The 21,836-nt window shown below is 40.6% G+C and overlaps 1 protein-coding gene across 5 annotated transcripts in view; it reads right to left on the minus strand.

Annotated features, from left to right (window-relative positions):
- Positions 1–21,836, minus strand: part of LOC112258064 (double C2-like domain-containing protein beta) — a 310,407-nt gene that overhangs the window by 233,055 nt on the left and 55,516 nt on the right. For all 5 annotated transcript variants that reach the window (XM_042326975.1, XM_042326974.1, XM_042326973.1 and 2 more), the window contains exon 6: positions 6,506–6,677. In XM_042326975.1, coding sequence (XP_042182909.1) covers positions 6,506–6,677 — 172 coding nt within the window. The remainder of the gene's footprint in view (positions 1–6,505; positions 6,678–21,836) is intronic.

A 21,836-nucleotide genomic window follows, 5' to 3' on the forward strand; every position in this document is an offset into this window, starting at 1 on the left:
TACTTAGGTGCAGGACGGTCCACATTACTTTTGATCTAATATTGTATAAGAGGAACAGGACCTCAAGCAGTAGGACATTTGAGGTGCTGGTCCTTAGCTCCGGTAAGCTCCTGCCCAAGTCAAGCACTAGTCCTCCCCTTCCTCCTCTGAGGAACCTCCATTGAATGCCATGTTATATATATGTGTGTGTGTGTATGTCTTAAGTGCATATGAAAAGCAAGAGGTGATGGTTTGGGAACGTATTTTATCTGTCTTTTGAAATAACAGTAGACAGTAAATAAATACAGTCTAAAACACTGGGTGTATGATTTATATTCTGATTATAATTACATGTGTGACTCCACAGACAGCGTATGAAAGGTTGTTTCAGTGCAAGTCCATCCCTTTAATGACCATGACAGTAGAGCTGATAACATAAACCTATTGGTGTCCAGGGAGTCTTTACGGTAATCCCCTTAAACATCCCACAGGCCCACACACTGACAGGTAGATGTGTAGTGAACTATACATTAAGGAGAGACACACACACACCGTTGATGTGTATCGAACTATACAGCATATGCACAAACATGTACTGTATACTGAGCTATGCAGCAGACACACAGACAAAGAACACACACAGATCTGCACTGAACTACTTAATTGAATCATGAATAAAGATGGTTGGGTTTTATCCGCGTCTCACCCAATTTATTTAACATAAATCTTTATTTTGTGCTCACTTTATTTGCAAGGGTTAGGCAAATTGCAACCAGCTGCTCAGTATTTCAGGTAGTATTTGATATTATCGTTATCTTTAATAAGGGACCAATAACGCAGTGGGTTCCAGACAACCAACCATTGTAGGCCACATTTCCTTGCTCTTTCAAGATGCTGTCATAAATATGATGCAGTTTAAGAAATTAACTGAGGGGCTTCACTTCTCACTGTCATTTTGGGGCCAGTGAACATACATGTATGCAACGGTTTGAAAACATGGATTTAATGTCGGAAAGCAGGCACCAGACATGTACAGCATAAACGCCACGCTAAAACACATGGCCCTTCAAGCCTATAGAATGTTGAAATCTAAAAATGGCACAAACTGTTTACCAAAAACAGGGTGATATCAACTAAGCTCAGCCTCCTATATCTCAGACATACGGATTCCGCTCAAGATTCAAGAAATACACAGCTCCAGTTACAGCACTGTGATAGAAAATAAACTGGAGAGACACGAACATATTTATTGAGGAAAATGCATCAACAAGTGCTTTTAGAACGGCTCAGGAGCATGGTCAGATACAAATCACATCTGTGGCCTTGCAATAAAGGCTGTTTGTTCATTTCCCAGGTGAGTCTTAGCAAATATGTAATATAGCGGTGCTCCGAGGCCCCCAGCTAGCCATTCAGCATCACACAGATAAGGAGCGTGGCCCTGAGAACCACCATAGAGAACATAGATGGGGCCTTAGAAAGTGAGTCTTACATTCTAAGGCAATAATACTTTCAGTGAACATGACAACGGTTGACCTTGTGGGTTATAAAGCTGTGAGGGTAACCGTGTCCACTTTCACTGTTAACTTCTTATCAAACTTGTAAGGTGCATCCAAAGCACGACTGCAAATAATATATAGGATTTGTTACAGCTCCACAGAGACAATAGATTGATGATGATGTATCTCCCTATTATCATTGTCATGTTATCAGATTTGACAATTTCACAGAAGATGAATGGCAACAAAAGACTAACTGGGAGGGACAAGGCAAAATTGAGAAAATGGATTCACCTTCTGTTGTATAGGGAGGAGATATTGGACTTGAAGCTGCCCGTTAGAACAAACATTTCTAAACCTTGTTTCTCTAAAAGAGCTTCAGTCTTCCATGGGAATTGTCCAATTAAGATAAGAGGCTGACAAGACAGGAGACTTTGAAAACACGGGTCTGCTTTTGTTCAGTCTCCCTTCACAAAGTTCCTTTGGATGCAATTGGAGAGAAAAAAACATTTGAGGATAAAGCAGTAAAAGGAGGACTTGGCGATAAGTGCACAATATGTCTTATCTCCAAGTTTCAGGTTTGTAATGCTTGTTACTTTCAACATATGTACAGGTACTATCAGACATAATGTCATGTTTGTGTCGATTTGAATAATGAATGCTCTAGGTTAGAAATGTCTGAAAATGAACCATGCGTCAACATTGCAATGTTGCGCAACCACAATATTTTGCCTTACAATATGAATTGGACTAAAATGTATCACAATATTTATATTAAGCATACTTTCCTCATCTCACTTTAATTGGAATAAGGAGATGATTATCACAATTTTCAATTACAATTCATGCTTAGCGCTACCAATCAAGTACACTCCAGCTGTCCTTGTCATGTGCACTCCTCTTCACAAGTGGAAAACTCATCACATGCCATGGCTTGACACAAGGTAACTGACTACCAGAATCATAAATATATATATATATATATTTGTAACCACTAACCTGTTGAGTAGAGATTGTGTGAGAAGCTGACCCATCAAGTCGATTGATTAAGGCATAATGATGTCATTTGTCATCTTTAAACATTCATTCACTTGGTTGATATTTTACTAACATTATAAAAGTAACTAGAGACAATGGCCTGTGTTTAACCTTTAACATTTTTATTTTAGGACAGTTAACATTGCGTTATTTTCGTCCCAACCGTCTCTCCTGTAATTTCTCCCAGGCTAACACTCAAGATTAGCTAGCATGAAACCTATGCTGTCCTTTAGTCGCTAGATGGGTTAAGAAAATGACAAACACTACATGACCAAAGGTATGTGGATATTCCAAAATCATGGGTATTAATATGGAGTTGGTCCCCCCTTTGCTGCTTTAACAACCTCCACTCTTCTGTGAAGGGTTTCCACTAGATGTTGGAACATTGCTGCGGGGACTTGCTTTCATTCTGCCACAAAAGCATTTGTGAGGTCGGGCACTGATGTTGGGTGAAAGGCCTGGCTCACATTCAGCTTTCCAATTAATCCCAAAGATGTTCGATGGGATTGAGGTCAGGGCTCTGTGCAAGCCAGTCAAGTTCTTCCCCACCGTTTTGACAAACCAGTTCTGTATTGACCTCGCTTTGTGCACGGGGGCATTGCCATGCTGAAACAGAAAATGGCCTTCCCCAAACTGTTGCCATAAAGTTGAAAGCACAGAATCATATAGAATGTAATCGCATGCTGTAGCTTTAAGATTTCCCTTCACTGGAACTAAGGGGCCTAGCCCGAACAATGAAAAACAGGAAAATACCATCATTTCTCCTCCACCAAACTTTACAGTTGGCACTATGCATTCGGGGAGGTAGTGTTCTCCTGGCATCTGCCAAACCAGGATGAGTCCGTCGGATTGACAGATGGTGAAACGTGATTCATCACTCGAGAGAACATGCTCCCGACAAACAATTACTGTGCTGATGTTTCTTCCACAGGCAATTTGGAACGCGGTAGTGAGTGTTGCAACCGAGGACAGATGATTTTTACGCACTACGTGCTTCAGCACTCGGCGGTCCCATTCTGTGAGCTTGTGTGGCCTATCACCTCCGAGACGTTTCCGCTTCACCATAACAGCACTCACAGTTGACCGGTGCAGCTCTAGCAGGGCAAAAATTTAACAAACTGACTTGTTGGAAATGTGGCATCCTATGACGGTGCCAAGTTGAATGTCACTGAGCGCTTCAGTTAGGCCCTTCTACTGCCAATGTTTGTCTATGGAGATTGCATGGCGGTGTGCTCAATTTATACACCTGTCAGTAATGGGTGTGGCTGAAATAGCGAAATCCACTCATTCGAAGGGGTGTACAAATACAGCACCAGTCAAAATGTTGGACACACCTACTCATTCAAGGGTTTTTCTTTATTTCTACTATTTTTTACATTGTAGAATAAATGCGTCAAGTGCAGTGTATAGTTGCTCCTCATTACACACCACAGACCAGCAAATATTTTTGTATGACCTCTTATACACTATATTAGGTCCAGCCTTTGGAACTTTGGTTTACCTAGATATGGCTATTATATTGTGATCACTACATCCTATGGATTTGGATACTGATTTAAAGCAAATATCTGCAGCGTTAGTAAAAATGTGATCAATACATGTTTTTGATTTAATTCCTGTGCTGTTTGTAACTACCCTGGTAGATTGACTGACAACCTGATCCAAGTTGCAGGCACTGGTTACAGTTTGAAGTTTTTTCCTGAGTGGGCAGCTTGATGATAGCCAGTCAATATTTAAAATCACCCAGAAAATACACTTCTCTGTTGATATCACATACATTATCAAGCATTTCACCCATATTATCCAGATACTGACTGTTAGCACTTGGTGGTCTATAGCAGCTTCCCACAAGAATGGGCTTTAGGTTAGGCAGATGAATCTGTAGCCATATTACTTCAACAGTACTTAACATTAGATTGTCTAAGCTTTACAGGAATGTGGTTCTGAATATAGACCGCAAAACCACCTCCGTTGGAATTTCTGTATCATCAAAGTTATTATCTAAGTGAGTTTCAGAGAAAGTCTGAATATGAATGTCATCTGTTACAAGCAAGTTGTTGACTTCATGGACTTTGTTTTTTAGGCTACATATGTTAATATGGGCTATTTTTAGCATTTTTTCTGGGATGCTTGATAGGCTTCTCAGTAAAACATTAAAAACTACCTCATGTTATTTACATTGGAGCTGATAGTTCAAAGTGAGCTGCATAAAGTTGTCCTCCTACTATAGCACACCGCCTTAGTGCTAACAGTGTAACTCTGGTTTATAGGCTCATAATTACTGCTTACAATAGCAGTAGGATAAACAGATGTATTCAGTGCAATTAGGTGTACATAAATTAAATTACTTCCGTTGTGTTTGCCAATGCCCCTAAAATAATGACTCATTGTCAGCATTATGATGACTCATTGTCACAACGGTAGGGATTAACATAGCTGGTATTGGATAATTTACCAGTCATTGTTTCAACGCAGCCTTGAGTCCAGGAGCCAAGATGATTTGGATGGAATCCTTCATTCCTGTAGAGTATTTCCTTTTTCCAGGTGTCAAAGTTATCAAAACAAGTGACTCCAGCAGAGCTACAGTAGTCTTTTCGCCAGATGTGTAATACCAGCAATTAATCGTTATCGGCTTTTTTGGCCCTCCAATAATCGGTATCTGCGTTGAAAAAACATAATCGGTCGACCTCTAGTCCCTAGGAGGGGTGCGTCACTTGAGTGGGTTGAGTCACTGACGTGATCTTCCTGTCCGGGTTTGCGCCCCCCTCGGGTTCGTGCCGTGGGGGGATCTTTGTGGGCTATACTCGGCTTTATCTCAGGGTAGTTAGTTGGTGGTTTGAAGATATCCCTCTAGTAGTGTGGGGGCTGTGCTTTGGCAAAGTGGGTGGGGTTATATCCTGCCTGGTTGGCCCTGTCTGGGGGTATCGTCGGACAGGGCCACAATGTCTCCCGATCTCTCCTGTATTTATGCTGCAATAGTTTGTGTCGGGGGGTTGGGTCAGTCTGTTATATCTGGAGTATTTCTCCAGTCTTATCCGGTGTCCTGTGTGAATTTAAGTATGCTCCCTCTAACTCGCTCTCTTTCGCTCTTCTCTTGGAGGACCTGAGCCCTAAGACCATGCCTCAGGACTACCTGGCCTGATGACTCCTTGCTGTCCCCAGTCTACCTGGTCATGCTGCTGCTCCAGTTTCAACTGTTCTGCCTGCGGCTATGGAACCCTGACCTGTTCACCGAACGTTCTGCCTTGTCCAGGACCTGCTGTTTTCAACTCTCTCGCTCTCCACTTGCTGTCTCTAACTCTGAATGATCTGCTATGAAAAGACAACTGACATTTACTCCTGAGGTGCTGACCTGTTGCACCCTCTACAACCACTGTGACTATTATTATTTGACCCTGCTGGTCATCTGTGACCATTTGAACATCTTGGCCAAGTACTGATATAATCTCCATCCGGCAGAGCCAGAAGAGGACTGGCCACCCCTCAGACCCTGGTTCCTCTCTAGGTTTCTTCCTAGGTTCCTGCCATTCTAGGGAATTTTTCCTAGCCACCATGTTTCTACATCTGCATTGCTTGCTGTTTGGGATTTTAGGCTGGATTTCTGTATAGCACTTTGTGACATTGGCTGATGTAAAAAGGGCTTTAAAAATACATTTGATTGATTGATTGAAGCTGGTTGAGAGAATGCCAAATGTGTGCAAAGCTGTCATCAAGGCAAAGGGTGGCTACTGAAGAATCTCAAATATAAAATACATTTTGATTTGTTAAACATTTTTTGTTTACATGACTCCATATGTGTTATTTCATAGTTTTGATGTCCTCACTATTATTCTACAATGTAGAAAAAAGTAAAAATAAAGAAAAACCCTTGAATGAGCAAACTTTTGACTGGTACTGTATATAAAGAACTGATAGTTATATTCAGTTCTGTGCATGTCTCAGAAGCCACAATGACACCAAATTCACCCATAGATTTTACGTGAACGACTGACCTTTGCTGTATGCCCATGTGTAGGTCTGACTGACTGTGGAACTCTTGGCCATCTTCTGCCCTCCTCTCTGGGCCCCTTGCAGTCCGAGAGCAGCACCACTCTGCCCCTCCTTCCCTGGGCGCACGTAATTGGGCAGGGCCTTGTAGAACCAGGCTCCAGAGCGCTTCCACACCTGGAAAACACATACAGAATGGCTGTCATCAGTTTTGAGGACAAATATGTGCGTTCATAAAGGTCAAGTCGTACTTCTTCCATTTTAATACATTTTCTCCAGTTTCCTGGTTACCGAACATGGCCCAAGTTTACAAAGAGTGAGGCTCAACCTCACATCAGACAAACATTGAAAATGTGCAATTTGCATATATTAGACATAAAAAATGACAGTGGCACAGAAGTCAAGAATTTTATGAGCGAGCAGCTCTTGCTTGTCCACGAATACCCAAGAGGAAAATAACTATAATTTCAAAGACTCAGATTGGTCTAATAGCAATGTCTAAACTCCCAGAGGTCACAACCACCATGTATGGAGATGCACTGACAAACAGTCTCCCCACTGCACACAGATGTCAGTCTAGTTTTGCTGTACATGTGATTGAGTTGTAAACTAACATGAATTCAATGTCAAACTAATAAAATATTTCACCCTTTCATTGGATTTAGGTAAAAAGTTGGGAGAAAAAAAACATTTTTTGCAAATCCAGTCAGTTTTCCATGTTGATTCAACTTCATCATATTGAATTCTTTGTTGTCGAAATGATGTGGAAACAAAGTTGATTCAACCAGTTTTGCCCAGTGGGTCCTGACATTAACATGCTAACAGACTGGTGGTGGGCACTGTGCTCACCACCTTTCAGTGCTGTGGGCACCGCCACCGTGCCACTAATGGACAGCAGGCACTAAAATGTCAGGGCTGATAGCAGCTGCTCCAGAGTTTGCAAATGCCACCTCCCAGCCATACCTTGGCCACACTCGTAGCCGGCAACAACCACAGAACCAGCCCTTTTTTTCAAATGGCCGCAGCCATTTTCCTTATCTCTGCCGGCCAACTACATTAACACATTTTTGTGTCAGCAAGCAAGCTCCCCGAAACCCCTGAACATCAGCAACAGGAGTTTGGCATTCCAAAACTGTTCCTCCTCTGGCTTCCATAGTTTTTTGTGTGAGTCTATCACATACACTGAGTATACAAAACATGACATCGACTGACTAGGTGAATCCAGGTGAAAGCTATGATCCCTTATCACTTGTTAAATCCACTTCAAATCAGTGTAGATGAAGGGGAGGAGACAGGTTAAAGAAGTATTTTTAAGCCTTAAGACAATTGAGACATGGATTGTGTATGTATGCCATTCAGAGGGTCAGAGGGCCCCAATGAGTCCACGCCCCAACGAATTGATGCTGTTCTGAGGGCAAAAGGTGGGGTGCAACTCAATATTAGGAAGGTGTTCCTAATGTTTGGTATACTGAGTGTATTTCTCACTATTAAATTTGAGGAATCCCCTTTGCAGTCATTTAGTGAGCCAGGAAAGTGCAAGAGAATGAGAAGTAGGTATGACTCGCTGTTATTTTCACAGGGTAGTAATGATAGTATAGTGCCTGGTTTCAGCCTGTAACTATGGAATTACTGCCCATGAGCAGGGCTACAGGGGCCCAGCATGAACACTCTTGAACAAATGAGGGTGCACTGTTCTGAATAGATCAAATGTACAACTCAATTAAACAGTACAGCATTGAAAAACAAATGGCTTCTTTTCTTATAACCTATAGTAATTTATAAAAATCCATACCTCCGTGTTCTAATGCGGTAAATAACCACTTTAGGGCCTATGGGCATATATGTAATTGGAAATATTGACTTCTGCCAGTTGGAAAGCAACCAGCTCTGCTGACACACCATTTTCACTGTAGATCACAGGAACTCTGACATCAGAGTGACAAAGCTGAGAAAATGTCAATTGTCTCTCTGTAAAATTTTCTGACAGGCAAAATTAAATGAGAAAAAAAATAGACCGGATCATACACAATGGACTGACGCATAGGTTACATGAAAAGTAGCAGGGATGTCTTGGGCCAATAGAAAGTCACTGTATGAAAGCTAATGTATATACACAAAAGTGGTCCTATGAACATGCACGAAAACAAAACCAATGGAAACATGTCACATTTAAATGCAAAAATCCCACAGGCGCATTATTTTCCTGTCTTTATGACAGACAAGACAGAGATTCATTGCATTGACCTCTTTACTTATTTACCTCTTTAATTATTTGTCATGGCCAGGGGAGGAAGCATGACACAAATGTAAAAGCTGTCAGGCGCCATTTTCCTCATTATTTAATCACAGTAGTAATTTCAAAGTTTAAACTGTCATTCACCCCTTGCACAGGGTACAACAGATGTAAAACAGTACAGTGAAATTCTTACTTTATGCGCTCTTTCCCAACAATGCAGTGATAATAATAATTTAGTTAATAATCAAAAATCTAATTTAAAAACCAAGAACTGTGATGTGAATTTTAAGAAACATGAGAATACAAGTACATACAGGCATTTTAGTAGTCATTACGGTGAGGGAAGAGCATGTCAATGCTGTTATTGATATGCCTAAGGAGGTACAAGATGCTTTCAGAGGTAGGGCCGAACAGTGGTCTGCCTACTGGGGAATCACAACTGTCACTTCAAGAACAACATGAAAGGGCAAAAGGTGGTGCAGCAACATTCTTCACATCAGGTCCGATAACATGGGCCTTCATTATCTCTGCTGCCATGTTAATGGGGCTTTAATCTAGTTTAACAAGCACAGCATATGTCCACCCTGCATTGCTGGCTAATAGGGCTGTCCCAGACTAAACAAAATAATGGTAGACTGTTGGTCAAAATTAAATAGACACACCCTATGTGTTTTAATAAAATCAACTATATGTAGGCTACTGAGCTTGACTGATGCTTTAAGCATACTGTGATTAAATAATTACACACACATGACTCGAGGGAACCAGAGATCAAGATCGCCTAACCAGAAGAAAAATAACCTGTTCCCAACCTTCTTCCTCCCGCTGCTGCTGGCCTTTGCAGATTCTGCTGTTACGCTCCTAATAGGCTACACCAGAGGTCGGCAACCTTGTTCATTTGGAGTACCAGTTTATCTTACTATTTTGACCGTACCAGTTATGATTTGTATATGCACATAGTGGAAAAGTTTCATTTAATTTATAATAATATTTACATATCTCAAAATCATTATCATGTGGTTAATCAAAATTTTAAAAAGTAACTTCTATTGCTAACCATGTTAAATAGGCCTATTTTATGATGTTTCCACCAGAACAGAGCATGACATTTCTTCCCCCCTTTCACAAAATAGGCTATGTTGAGGAACTATTGTCCTTCTCAATGGATCTAGAAACACTTTGTTTCCTTACTGTTTGAGGTGAAGAAAACATTTCTTTGAGAAGTTCCACAATATTGGTGATTTAAAACAATCAGATCCCCAAATGGAAATATTTAAAGGCCTACATTTGCGCACAGGCCAAGTAGCCTAGGCATACTTTTATCTATAAGCTGGTGCAACATTGACGGGAGCGCTACAAACAAACGACAATGAATAAATTGACAACTCCTAAATCCAATTAAAAAAACAAAACATGTTCCACACAAGTGTAGCCTAGGTTGTGCGGTCCGCAAATAACGTGTCCACAATGAGAATGGTAAAATACTGTAATAATAATAACATTGAATGCATTAACAGAAATGAGCATAACCAAACAAAAGTTGAAGATGAGAAGTTAAGGGAATTAACGGTAAATGTACTACAAGTGATACTGGTGTGCCACCCCCACGGCCTCTGCAATGGACTAGCTCACTGAGACAGGCGTGAATCAGACAGGTCTCATGTGCCATAAAAATAATATATATATACACACATACTACCGTTCAAAAGTTTGGGGTCGCTTAGAAATGTCATGACGTTGGCCTATGAGTATAGCAACCCCAACACCTCTCCCTGCTTCCCCCTTGCCTCCTTCAACTAGGCTGCTGTGGTCAGAGGTCGTAAATTCATGAGAAGACCTCATGGACACACAGTTATAGAGAGTAGTTTTTCATGGAGACAAAGGAAATCCTTCCACCTCACAGAACTTGAGGTACGAACAAATTTCATGTTCCGGAGAAAGTGTAAAAGATCGGTGAAGAATCCAGCTACGAACTGGTCCGTTTGTCACAACTTGGGAAGCTCATGGGAGATGGTGTGGCCACATTACCATAACGCTGTTTATATAATAGCTCCAGATATAAGGTTAACATCTAATTGTTGTATAAGATGAATGAGTGAATATGATACTGTTTACACAATTTTACAATGTGATTTTGAACTGTTTAATGAAGGAAAACTCAAAAAGGGAATTGGATTTGAACTAAATCAGAGGACCGCCCCTGAGCCCAGTTAGGGTCAGACATCCTGGGACAGCCCTTTTCTGCCATTCCGAATAAAATCCAACTTTGAGAAATTATCAGCAGACCATGTTTTTCTCCATTAGGAGGGGGACAAAGGTTGTAGAATCTTTTAACCATACCATGTGATTAAACTCTTAGACTATCGATACGGACAGAATGAGAACAAGTCTTTGATATTAATTACTAGTCTGCAGCTAGGAATTTGGTATCATTGAACGCGAAGAACGACAACCGCCGAAACATCCATTCTATAACGAATGTCACTTTGAACTATCTGCTCTAACCAAGACAGGGAGAGAGAGGGAGACGGACAATTCTACGAAAGACAAACTTTTCACCAGCGATCAAGATGACACACTGAGCGTAAATATATATTGATTGCAATTGTTCCCGAATGAGTGAACGTTCATGTGTAAAGAATTAACATTTTAATTGTTATAATTAACTCTGTAGTGACTTTAGTCGACCCCCACTTCTCCTTTGTATAACAAGCCGCCATGCCGGTTCAGCCCACTAGGGCATATTCTCCTATCATTTCATGTAACCACATTTGCCATGTTTGTTGTTTATGCATTTCTGTGAATTACTTCGTAATAAATAAATGATTTAAGACAATTGATGTATGGATGACCAGTGAACACTGGGTTCGTGCAGATAACCAACAATTTACCATGAACAGGTCAGGGTTCCATAGCCGCAGGAAGTCCAGTTGAAACTCGGTAAATATCGACTCGGTAAACAATTTTTTGGTTACAACATAATTCCATATGTGTTATTTCAACATTTTGATGTCTTCACTATTATTCTACAATGTGCCAAATGGTAAAAATAAAGAAAAACCCTTGAATGAGTAGGTGTGTCCAAACTTTTGACTGGTACTGTATATTTTAGACTGACAAAAAAAATGATAATCTTAGTCAACCAACAGCCTATCGACCAAACAATCGACCCAGTCAACTAAATGGGGTCAGCCATACTGGCTAAACACGTAGTCACTACGCTGTTAGCGTCCATTCTCCACCAAGAACCAAGGATTAGTGTCTGTGATGGGAGTCTGATAAAACCCCTATTGGATTGAGCACAGCTTCCTCTTGTTCTTGAATTGACGGGAGGGTTCCTCTGGGTGTGCATGCAGTGACACATCTACACTATTAGATAAATCTACACAGCAAAAATCACCCCTGGTGAAACAAATGTAGAAGACATTGAGAATTAATGTTATTTCGTTTTGGGTACCGTTTCGACAGGAGGTTGATCACAAGAAAGCATAATGCAAGGAAGGTGGTAATTACAAGCAATACAGGGAATTGACAAATTAGTATTTGGCTATAATAAGCAGAAAAAAAGTTTTTTAAATATATAATCTAGCATCCTCCAACAAAAATGTGCAAATCCTCTGTTATAAAGTTGAGGATTTGAGAATGAAAGCAATTACAGTCCAGAAATCAAACTTACTTTGCTTGACAAACAATCATATTGCAATGTCATCAGCTCCTGCTTTTCAATTCAAGAGAAACATCTTGGATGAGAGTCTCATGGCAGTGAGTGCCTCATCAATTCAACATGTAAAACGAGCAAAGACACTATATGTCAATCAACTACACTGATGACTTGTTCTTGAAGTTTGAAGAATTGTTGTCTTTCACCAAGCATGAAAAAAAGTGTATGCTTACGGAATGGCCACCTCTACGTGTTACAATACAACTAATTGCAGGCAGGTCTGCCAAAAAAAGAAAAATTATCCATACATAAATGGCACATGAACTTATTTTACCCTTTCAAAAAAGCACCCACCTGTTCTAAAATAAGTAACAGCACTTTCATTAAACCCTTCAGACTACAACAGTTGCCAGTGAGCACCAATGAACAAAAAATTGAGATAAGCTTAAGTAAAATTATCATCAGGTAAACAAACAATTACCAATAAAATGCACTTCTGCAGACAATAACCAATTGTTCTTCAATGGTGACACGCCTAGCCAAACATTAATTTCCCTTTGACTATCCGACCGTTTCGAGACATGCCAAATAAAATGGAAATCGCAGTGAACAATTTCCTTTTGGGCGATTTAATTAGTGGCTATCATAACATCGCTAATTTGCATGGTGAGAGGCAGTGTTTCGCAAAATTAGTTCTGTGGGTGCAGTGTGTGGCCAGTCAGACCGGTGACTGGTTCGGGAGTTAAATTCTCTATGCTTTGGGAGGAGCAGTGAGCCAGAACTCTATTAATGCCACCAGGATCCACTGTGTTACAGAGAAAAAGGGTTAGCCCCGGGACAGATCGAGGGGCTACGAGGGGTGCTCACCGTTAACGGCTAATCCTCCGGCGCTAATGGGGGGAAAGTGAAGGGCCGGAACAGGGAACATAGCCACTGGGCCGGGGCCCAGGCTAAGGAGGAACTCTCAGAATCTCGCCTTGCAGAGAGTTAACATCACAATCCTATCCACTCCAATTCCCTAAATACGTTTTTAAGTCATTCCCATAGTTGGGTGCATTGACCTCAGGAGCAAACCATACTTATTGTTGGTAACAGGTGTCACACATGCTAGAGTGAATCATTGACATTAGTCTACATTTATTCAGATTTACTCCAGTTTAATGGAAGCACTTATACATTCACAGGAGAAGCTCTAGCTTGTTGGGGATAGGGGGCAGTATTTTCACTTTGGATGAATTGCCTGCCCATAGTGAACTGCATCCTACTCTGTCCTAGATTGCTAATATATGCATATTATTATTACTATTGGATAGATAACACTGTGAAGTTTCTAAAACTGTTTGAATTATGTCTGAGTATAACAGAACTCATAGGGTAGGCAATCTTCCAAACAGGAAGTGAAATTCTGAATGCGTGTCTAATTTTAAGTCATCGCCTCTTCCCTTCCAAATAAGATATGGATCTGTTAGCACTTCCTACGCCTTCCACTAGATGTCCTCATTCAGTAGAACGTGGAATGGAGCCACTGGTGTGAACTTTGACCGAATGGGAGGGGAATGAGTCAGTGTCCTGGCACAATGCAATTTCCCTGCGGCGCATTTGTCTGTGGATGTCACCATCGTTCCATTTGGCTGCAGATGAAAACGTATGCTCCGGTTGGAACGTTATTGGATATATATGAAAATAACATCCTGAAGATTGATTCTCTACTTAGTTTGACCAGTTTATTCGACCTGGAATATATATTTTTGAAGTTTTCGTGCGAGTTGTCCTGGACCGGCGTCAGCTTTTGGGCATGTGGGCTGAAAGTGCTAGCAAATGCAGCTAATTGGATACTAGTATTGGACATTATGGAACAAAACAATGATTTATTGTGGAACTAGGACTCCTTGCACTGCATTCTGATGAAAGATCAAAGGTAAGGGAATAATTATGATGTAATTTCGTATTTCTGTTGACTCCAACATGGCGGAGAAATATATTTACCTCTGACCGCCGTCTCAGATTATTGCATGGCAGGCTTTTTTCATAAAGTTTTTTAAAAATCTGACACAGCGGTTGCATTAAGAACCAGTGTATCTTTCATTATATGTAGAACATATATCTTTCGTCAAAGTTTATGATGAGTATTTCTGTTATCTGGCGAAGCTCTGTAATTCCTCCGGATATTTTGGAGGCATTTCTGAACATGGCGTCAACGTAAACCGAGATTTGTGGATATAAATATGCATATTATCGAACAAAACATAAATGTATTGTGTAACATGTCATATGAGTGTCATCTGATGAAGATTAACAAAGGGTTAGTGATTCATTTTATCTCTAATTCTGCTTTTGTGATCTTTGACTGGGAAAAATGGCTGTTTTTTTTTTTTTTTGGTGGTGGTCTAACATGAATATATGTTGTGTTTTCGCTGTAATTTTTTTTTTTTTATTTTTTTTTATCGGACATGATGGGTAGATTAACAAGATGTTTCTTTCATTTTCTGTATTGGACTTGTTAATGTGTGAAAATGTAAATATTTCTAAAGAATATTTTTGAATTCCCCGCGCCACCCTTTCAGCTGAATGGGGGGAGGAAGTTCCCCTAGGGGAACACCTTGCCATAACAGGCTAGCTGATAAAAAACAAGAAAGAGATTTACGACCAATGTTAAGAGCACTATTCTGATAACTTCTATTGTAATGGGGCCTCCAGGTACCTTCTTAATGATTGATATCTGGGCCCCTAAGCCGTAGAATCAGTCATTGCTGCTTTCAGGCACTAAAGATGGTTCAAATGCATAGTCTATTCAACCCCCAGGGCAACTTTGATTTTATGTTTTGAGACAAGACACAGCAGGATTAAACATTGAACAGATAATGAAGAGTATACAGTGCCTTTGGAAAGTATTCAGACCCCTTGGCTCTTTTCACATTTTGTTACCTTACAGATATATTTAAAAATTGATTTTTTCCCCCCCCTCATCAATCTACACACAATACCCCATAATGAGGAAGCAAAAAACAGGATTTTAAAAATGTTTGCTAATTTATAAAAAAATCAAAAAAACTGAAATATCACAATTACATAAGTATTCAAACCCTTTTCTCAGCACTTCATTGAAACAGCTTTGGCAGCAATTAAACACTGAGTCTTCTTGGGTATGACGCTACAAGCTTGGCATACCTGTATTTTGGGAGTTTCTCCCATTCTTCTCTGCAGGTCCTCTCAAGCTCTGTCAGGTTGGATGAGAAGCGTTGCTGTCCGGACTCTGGCTGGGCCACTCAAGGACATTCAGAGACTTGTCCCGAAGCCAATCTTACATCGTCTTGGCTGTGTGCTTAGAGTGGTTGTCCTATTGGAAGGTGAACCTTCGCCTCAGTCTGAGGTTCTGAGTGCTCTGGAGCAGGTTTCATCAAGGATCTCTGTACTTTGCTCCGTTTATCTTTCCCTTGATCCTGACTAGTCTCCCAGTCATTGCCTCAGAAAACCATCCACACAGCATGATGCTTCCACCACCATGCTTCACCGTAGGGATGTTGCCAGGTTTCCTCCAGACATGTGCCTAGTGGTTAAAGTGTTGGACTAGTAACCGGAATGTTGCAATTTCAAACCCCCGAGCTGACAAGGTACAAATCTGTCGTTCTGCCCCTGAACAGGCAGTTAACCCACTGTTCCTAGGCCATCATTGAAAATAAGAATTTGTTCTTAACTGACTTGCCTAGTTAAATAAATAAAAAAATAAAACAAGATGCTTGGCAATCAGGCCAACGAGTTCAATCTTGGTTTCATCAAACCAGAGAATATTGTTTCTCATGGTCTGAAAGTCCTTTAGGTGCCTTTTGGAAAACTCCAAGTAGACTGTCATGTGCCTTTTACTGAGGAGTGGCTTCCATCTGGCCACTCTACCATACAGGCCTGATTGGTGGAGTGCTGCAGAGATGGTTGTCCTTCTTGAAGGTTCTTCCATCTCCACAGAGGAACTCTAGAGCTCTGTTAGAGCTAGCATCATGTTCTTGGTAACCTCCCTAACCAAGGCCCTTCTCCCCCTTTTTGCTCAGTTTTGCCAGGCGGCCAGCTCTAGGCAGAGTCTTGGTGGTTCCAAGCTTCATCCATTTACGAATGATGATGGCCACTGTGTTCTTGGGGACCTTCAATGCTGCAGAAATGTTTTCGTACCCTTCCCCAGATCTGTGCCTCGACAGAATCCTGTCTCAGAGCTCTAGGGAGAATTCCTTCGACCTCATGGCTTGGATTTTGCTCTGACATGCACTGTCAGCTGTGGGACCTTATAGGACAGGTGTGTGCCTTTCCAAATCATGTCCAATCAAATGAATTAACCACAGGTAGACTCCAAACAAGTTGTAGAAACATCAAGGATGATCAATGGAAACAGGATGCACCCGAGCTCAATTTCGAGTCTCATAGCAAAGGGTCTGAATACTTATGTAAATAAGGGATTTCTGTAAAAAAATATATATAAAAATTAGCACAGAAAAATGTAAAACTTGTTTTTGCTTCATCATTATAGGGTATTGTGTGTAGATTGATGAGCATTTTTTTTAAGTAATCCATTTTAGAATAAGGCTGTAATGTAACAAATTGTGGAAAAAGTGAATGAGTACTTTCTGAATGTATTGTTTACTGTGGGTAGATGTCGATGCAAATTTCATAACAATCTGATTCCATAAAAACACATTTTACTCTTCAACTAAAGTTACATTTTTAAACTTCATCAAGAGGAGTACAACAAGCCAAAGACCATACAAATATATATTTTTAAATTGAGTGAATTCTTTACACAATCTTAAGCTCCCCAAAAAGTTACTTTGCATGACGTCACACAATCCCAGTGTGCTTGGACTTCTTCCATCGCCAGGTGTAAGTCTGCTGTCTTTGGAGGCGAGGTGATCGGATGTGAGGATGGAGGCAGGCGGGTGAGTAGGGTGGCCCTGGAAGGGGAGATTAATACGTGGCGATTGGATCAGTGCTGAAAAGACGTGATAAAAACCAGGATGTCCTGGGAGGGAGGGCATGGGTTGATCAGATAGGAGGTACTTTGTTAGCCCAGCTCGGCTTGTGGGTTCACATGTCCAAATTATACACATATAAGCAGAGATCCCGAGATGTATCTGGAGACTTCACAGGCCTGAGATAAGAAGAGCTCAGACAGAAGCCAGTCAGCGACCGACCAGTTTCACCGACTGTCCTACAGGCACTCTTTTCAGAACGCTTCAGTCATCGTATCTGCCCAGAATTTCAAAACCATATTAATCATATGAGGCAACTAAAAAGCATTTACATTAGAGGGAAAAATTATTTCATCGTCCACATATAAAAAAAATAACATGAGATATGTGAAATACTGTGTCATTTCTTCATCTTTGACAACCCATTAGGCCTACTTCTCCAATAATCAAGCCACGAATGCTCTGTAAGTCCTTGAATTTAGACTAAAACAAACCTCCCACTACAAAAACACCATCTTGTATTAGAATTTTAAAAATCATGTTCATGAATGTGCTTGGAGTGAATGAGAACTAACCCTCAGAGTAAGACCAGACACCACTGCTTGTTAGCCTCTGGCCATGCTAGCACATAATTAGTCATATCTGGCCAGTGTTGGCGTTGTCTCCATTCTTCTCCTTTAATAAAAACATCACATGGGAGAAGCAGACAGAGAGAATGAGGCGCAGAGACGGTAAATGCCTATACAGGTGTGCTAGCAACAGATAGCATCAGATGCTAGCAATAAGATGCTGTCCAGCTGCGCATCTCAATGTCATTCTCAGATAGTGGTAATGTTGATATTATGCTAGGTAACCAGGTAACACTGCTTACCCTGCCACTCAAACGTCTAGGGGGCATTGTTATGCACTCTGTGCGTTACATTTTGCTGCTTGTAGTGATATATCAACATTATAATTTATCCCAAAATTCTTAACTACTGTACAACTTCAATTAAACGCAGTCTCAAATACAGTCAGAAGTTTACATACACCTTAGCCAGGATGAACCAGACTTGTAGAGGTCAAAATATTTGTATCTGGAATTTGTCTTTCAGCATCGGTAGAACACGCCTGACTCTCCTCCACCAGTCATACAAGGAGAATGGCCTAATGCTTCCCATCAAAAAGTGAGCTGGCCCAAGCAAGCACAGGTTACACCTGAAGTATGATGACTTTCAGCGAGTTGTGAACGTCATTACCAACTATGCCGAGGATAATGCAATAGTATTACCAGGACGTCACCCAGGACACAAACATTTGTTGAAAAGCTGCTGCGATCCCATGTCACAAAAGCAGCGGTGTAGCGTCTCTACAAGGAATCGATGACAACACTTGGTATGTAAAGTATAAACAACATGTTTTGATTATTTAATTTACCTCAAACATGATAAGCACAGGTTTGATTGATCTCACATCATTATTTTGTTATTTCCTGTTTTATAGCTTTAATCCTCTGGAGCCTGGTGTTGCTGTCGCCAAGGAGCGTTCGGACTCAGTCAGGACCAGGTTTCAGATGCTGCGCAATGCTGACATATTTCCTCCCGTAGATGGTCTGCCTGTACAAGCATCACCTGGACTGGACACAGCTAGACTAATGGATATTTTTGAAAAGATCAGGCAGTTTTGCGACAAAGAAGCTATGGATATCACATGCCCTGCACCAAAGTCAAGAGTAGGACAGAAACAGGCTCTCCAAATATAGAATCTCTTGTTCATGTGTAGTTCAGACGGACCAGTTCATCACTGGGGGCAAGTTCCCAGTCATCAGCACTATCTGCAGTGCCTCTTTTCAAATTACACTCTCCTAACACACACGCCATACGTTGCTGCTACAAAAAAAAATGTCTTCCTGCTGCTCAGCCACTTCATCCCTGATTGCATGCATATACTTTGGTGCAGGGCATGTGATATCCATAGCCTCTTCGTAGCAAAACTACCTGGTCTTTTCAAATAGATAAGTCTGTCCAGTCCAGGTGGAGCTGCCGCTTTCAACTAGTGGGAAACTAATCCGGACGCCTATAAGAAATCCTGCTATGCCCTCAGACGAACCATCAAACAAGAAAAGTGTCAATACAGGAATAAGATTGAATCCTACTACACCGGCTCTGACACTCGTCGGATGTAACAAGGCTCGAAAACTATTACGGACCACAAAGGGAAACCTAGACACGAGCTGCCCAGTGACGCGAGCCTACCAGACGAGCTAAATGCCTTTTATGCTCACTTTGAGGCAAGCAAAACTGAAGCATGCACAAGAGCACCAGCTGTTATGGATTACAGTGAGATAATGCTCTCCGTAGCTGATGTGAGCAAGACCTTTAAAACCTCTGTTGGGTAGGGGGCAGTATTTTGACCAATATGCATATAATTGGTATATTTGGATAGAAGACACTCCAAACACACTCTAAAATTTCTAAAACTGTAAAAAAAATATGTCTGAGTATAACAGAACTTATATGGCAGGTGAAAATCTGAGAAAAATCCAACCTAGAAGTGGGAAATATGAGGTTTGTAGTTTAAGTGAATGCCTATGCAATATTCAGTGTAAATGGGATCAGATTGCACTTCCTAATGCTTCCATTAGATGTCAACAGTCTTTAGAAAGTTGTTTCAGGCTTCTATTATTAAAGGGGAGAGAATAAGAACACTCACAGTAAGTGGCTCAGATGAAAGCTATGAGTTGTTTATCGCGCGCGAGCTCCGTTCTCTTTCCTTTCCTTTCTAATGACAACGGAATTGTCCGGTTGGGATATTACTGAAGATTTATGATAAAAACATCCTAAAGATTGATTATAAACATCGTTTGACATGTTTCTACGAACTTTAACTTCTTCGATATTGGGGGACGCTCTTAATTTTTGGATAAAAAAACATTCCCATTTTAAACAAGATATTTTGTCATGAAAAGATGCTCGACTATGCATATAATTGACAGCTTTGGAAAGAAAGCACTCTGACGTTTCCAAAACTGCAAAGATATTATCTGTGAGTGCCACAGAACTGATACTACAAGCGAAACCAAGATGAAATTTCAAACAGGAAATGCCCCAGATTTTGAATGCGCTGTGTTCCAATGTCTCCTTATATGGCTGTGAATGCGCCAGGAATGAGCTTACACTTTCTGTCGTTTCCCCAAGGTGTCTGCAGCATTGTGACGTATTTGTAGGCATATCATTGGAAGATTGACCATAAGAGACTACATTTACCAGGTGCTCGCTTGGTGTCCTCCGTCGAAATTATTGCGTAATCTCCAGCTGAGTGTATTTTTCCATTTGGTTCAGAGGAGCAACCAAACTGCCATGAATTATTTATCATCGAATAGATATGTGAAAAACACCGTGAGGATTGATTCTAAACAACGTTTGCCATGTTTCTGTCGATATTATGGAGTTAATTTGGAAAAAAGTTTGGCGTTGTAATGACTGAATTTTCAGGGTTTTTTCTTAGCCAAACGTGATGAACAAAACGGAGCGATTTCTCCTACACAAATAATATTTTTGGAAAAACTGAACATTTGCTATCTAACTGAGAGTCTCATTGAAAACATCCGAAGTTCTTCAAAAGGTAAATGATTTTATTTGAATGCTTTTCTTGTTTTTGTGAAAATGTTGCCTGCTGAATGCTAGGCTTAATGCTATGCTAGCTATCAATACTCTTACACAAATGCTTGTTTTGCTATGGTTGAAAAGCATATTTTGAAAATCTGAGATGACAGTGTTGTTAACAAAAAGCTAAGCTTGTGAGCCAATATATTTATTTCATTTCATTTGCGATTTTCATGAATAGTTAACGTTGTGTTATGGTAATGAGCTTGAGGCTATGATTACGCTCCCGGATACGGGATTGCGCAACGCAAGAAGTTAATGGCACTTTTTTGACTTTTCATCTGGATTTAGTGCGATTTGGATTAGTGAACTAAACGAACAAACAAAAAGGAGGTATTTGGAAATAAATATGGACTTTATCAAACAAAACAAACATTTATTGTGGAACTATTTCTGACTTTTGTTGACTCCATAACATGGCTGGTATCTGTATGGCTTGTTTTGGTGGCTAAGCGCTATACTCGGATTATCGCATGGTGTGCTTTCACCGTAAAGCTTTTTTGAAATCTGGCACAGCGGTTGCATTAAGGAGAAGTTTATCTTAAATCCTATGTATAACACTTGAATTTTTCATCAACGTTTATGAGTATTTCTGTTAATTGATGTGGCTCTCCACAAAATCACCAGATGTTTTGGTTGCAAAAACATTACTGAATGTAACGCGCCAATGTAAACAGATTTTTGGATATAAATATGAACTTTATCAAATAAAACATACATGTATACATACATGTAACATGAAGTCCTTTGAGTGCCATCTGATGAAGATCAAAGGTTAGTCTACATTTCTGCTTTCTGTGACTCCTCTCTTTGGCTGGAAAATGGCTGCATGTTTTTTGTGAC

The sequence above is a fragment of the Oncorhynchus tshawytscha genome, linkage group LG09, assembly GCF_018296145.1.
Source record: "Oncorhynchus tshawytscha isolate Ot180627B linkage group LG09, Otsh_v2.0, whole genome shotgun sequence".
NCBI lineage: Eukaryota > Metazoa > Chordata > Actinopteri > Salmoniformes > Salmonidae > Oncorhynchus > Oncorhynchus tshawytscha.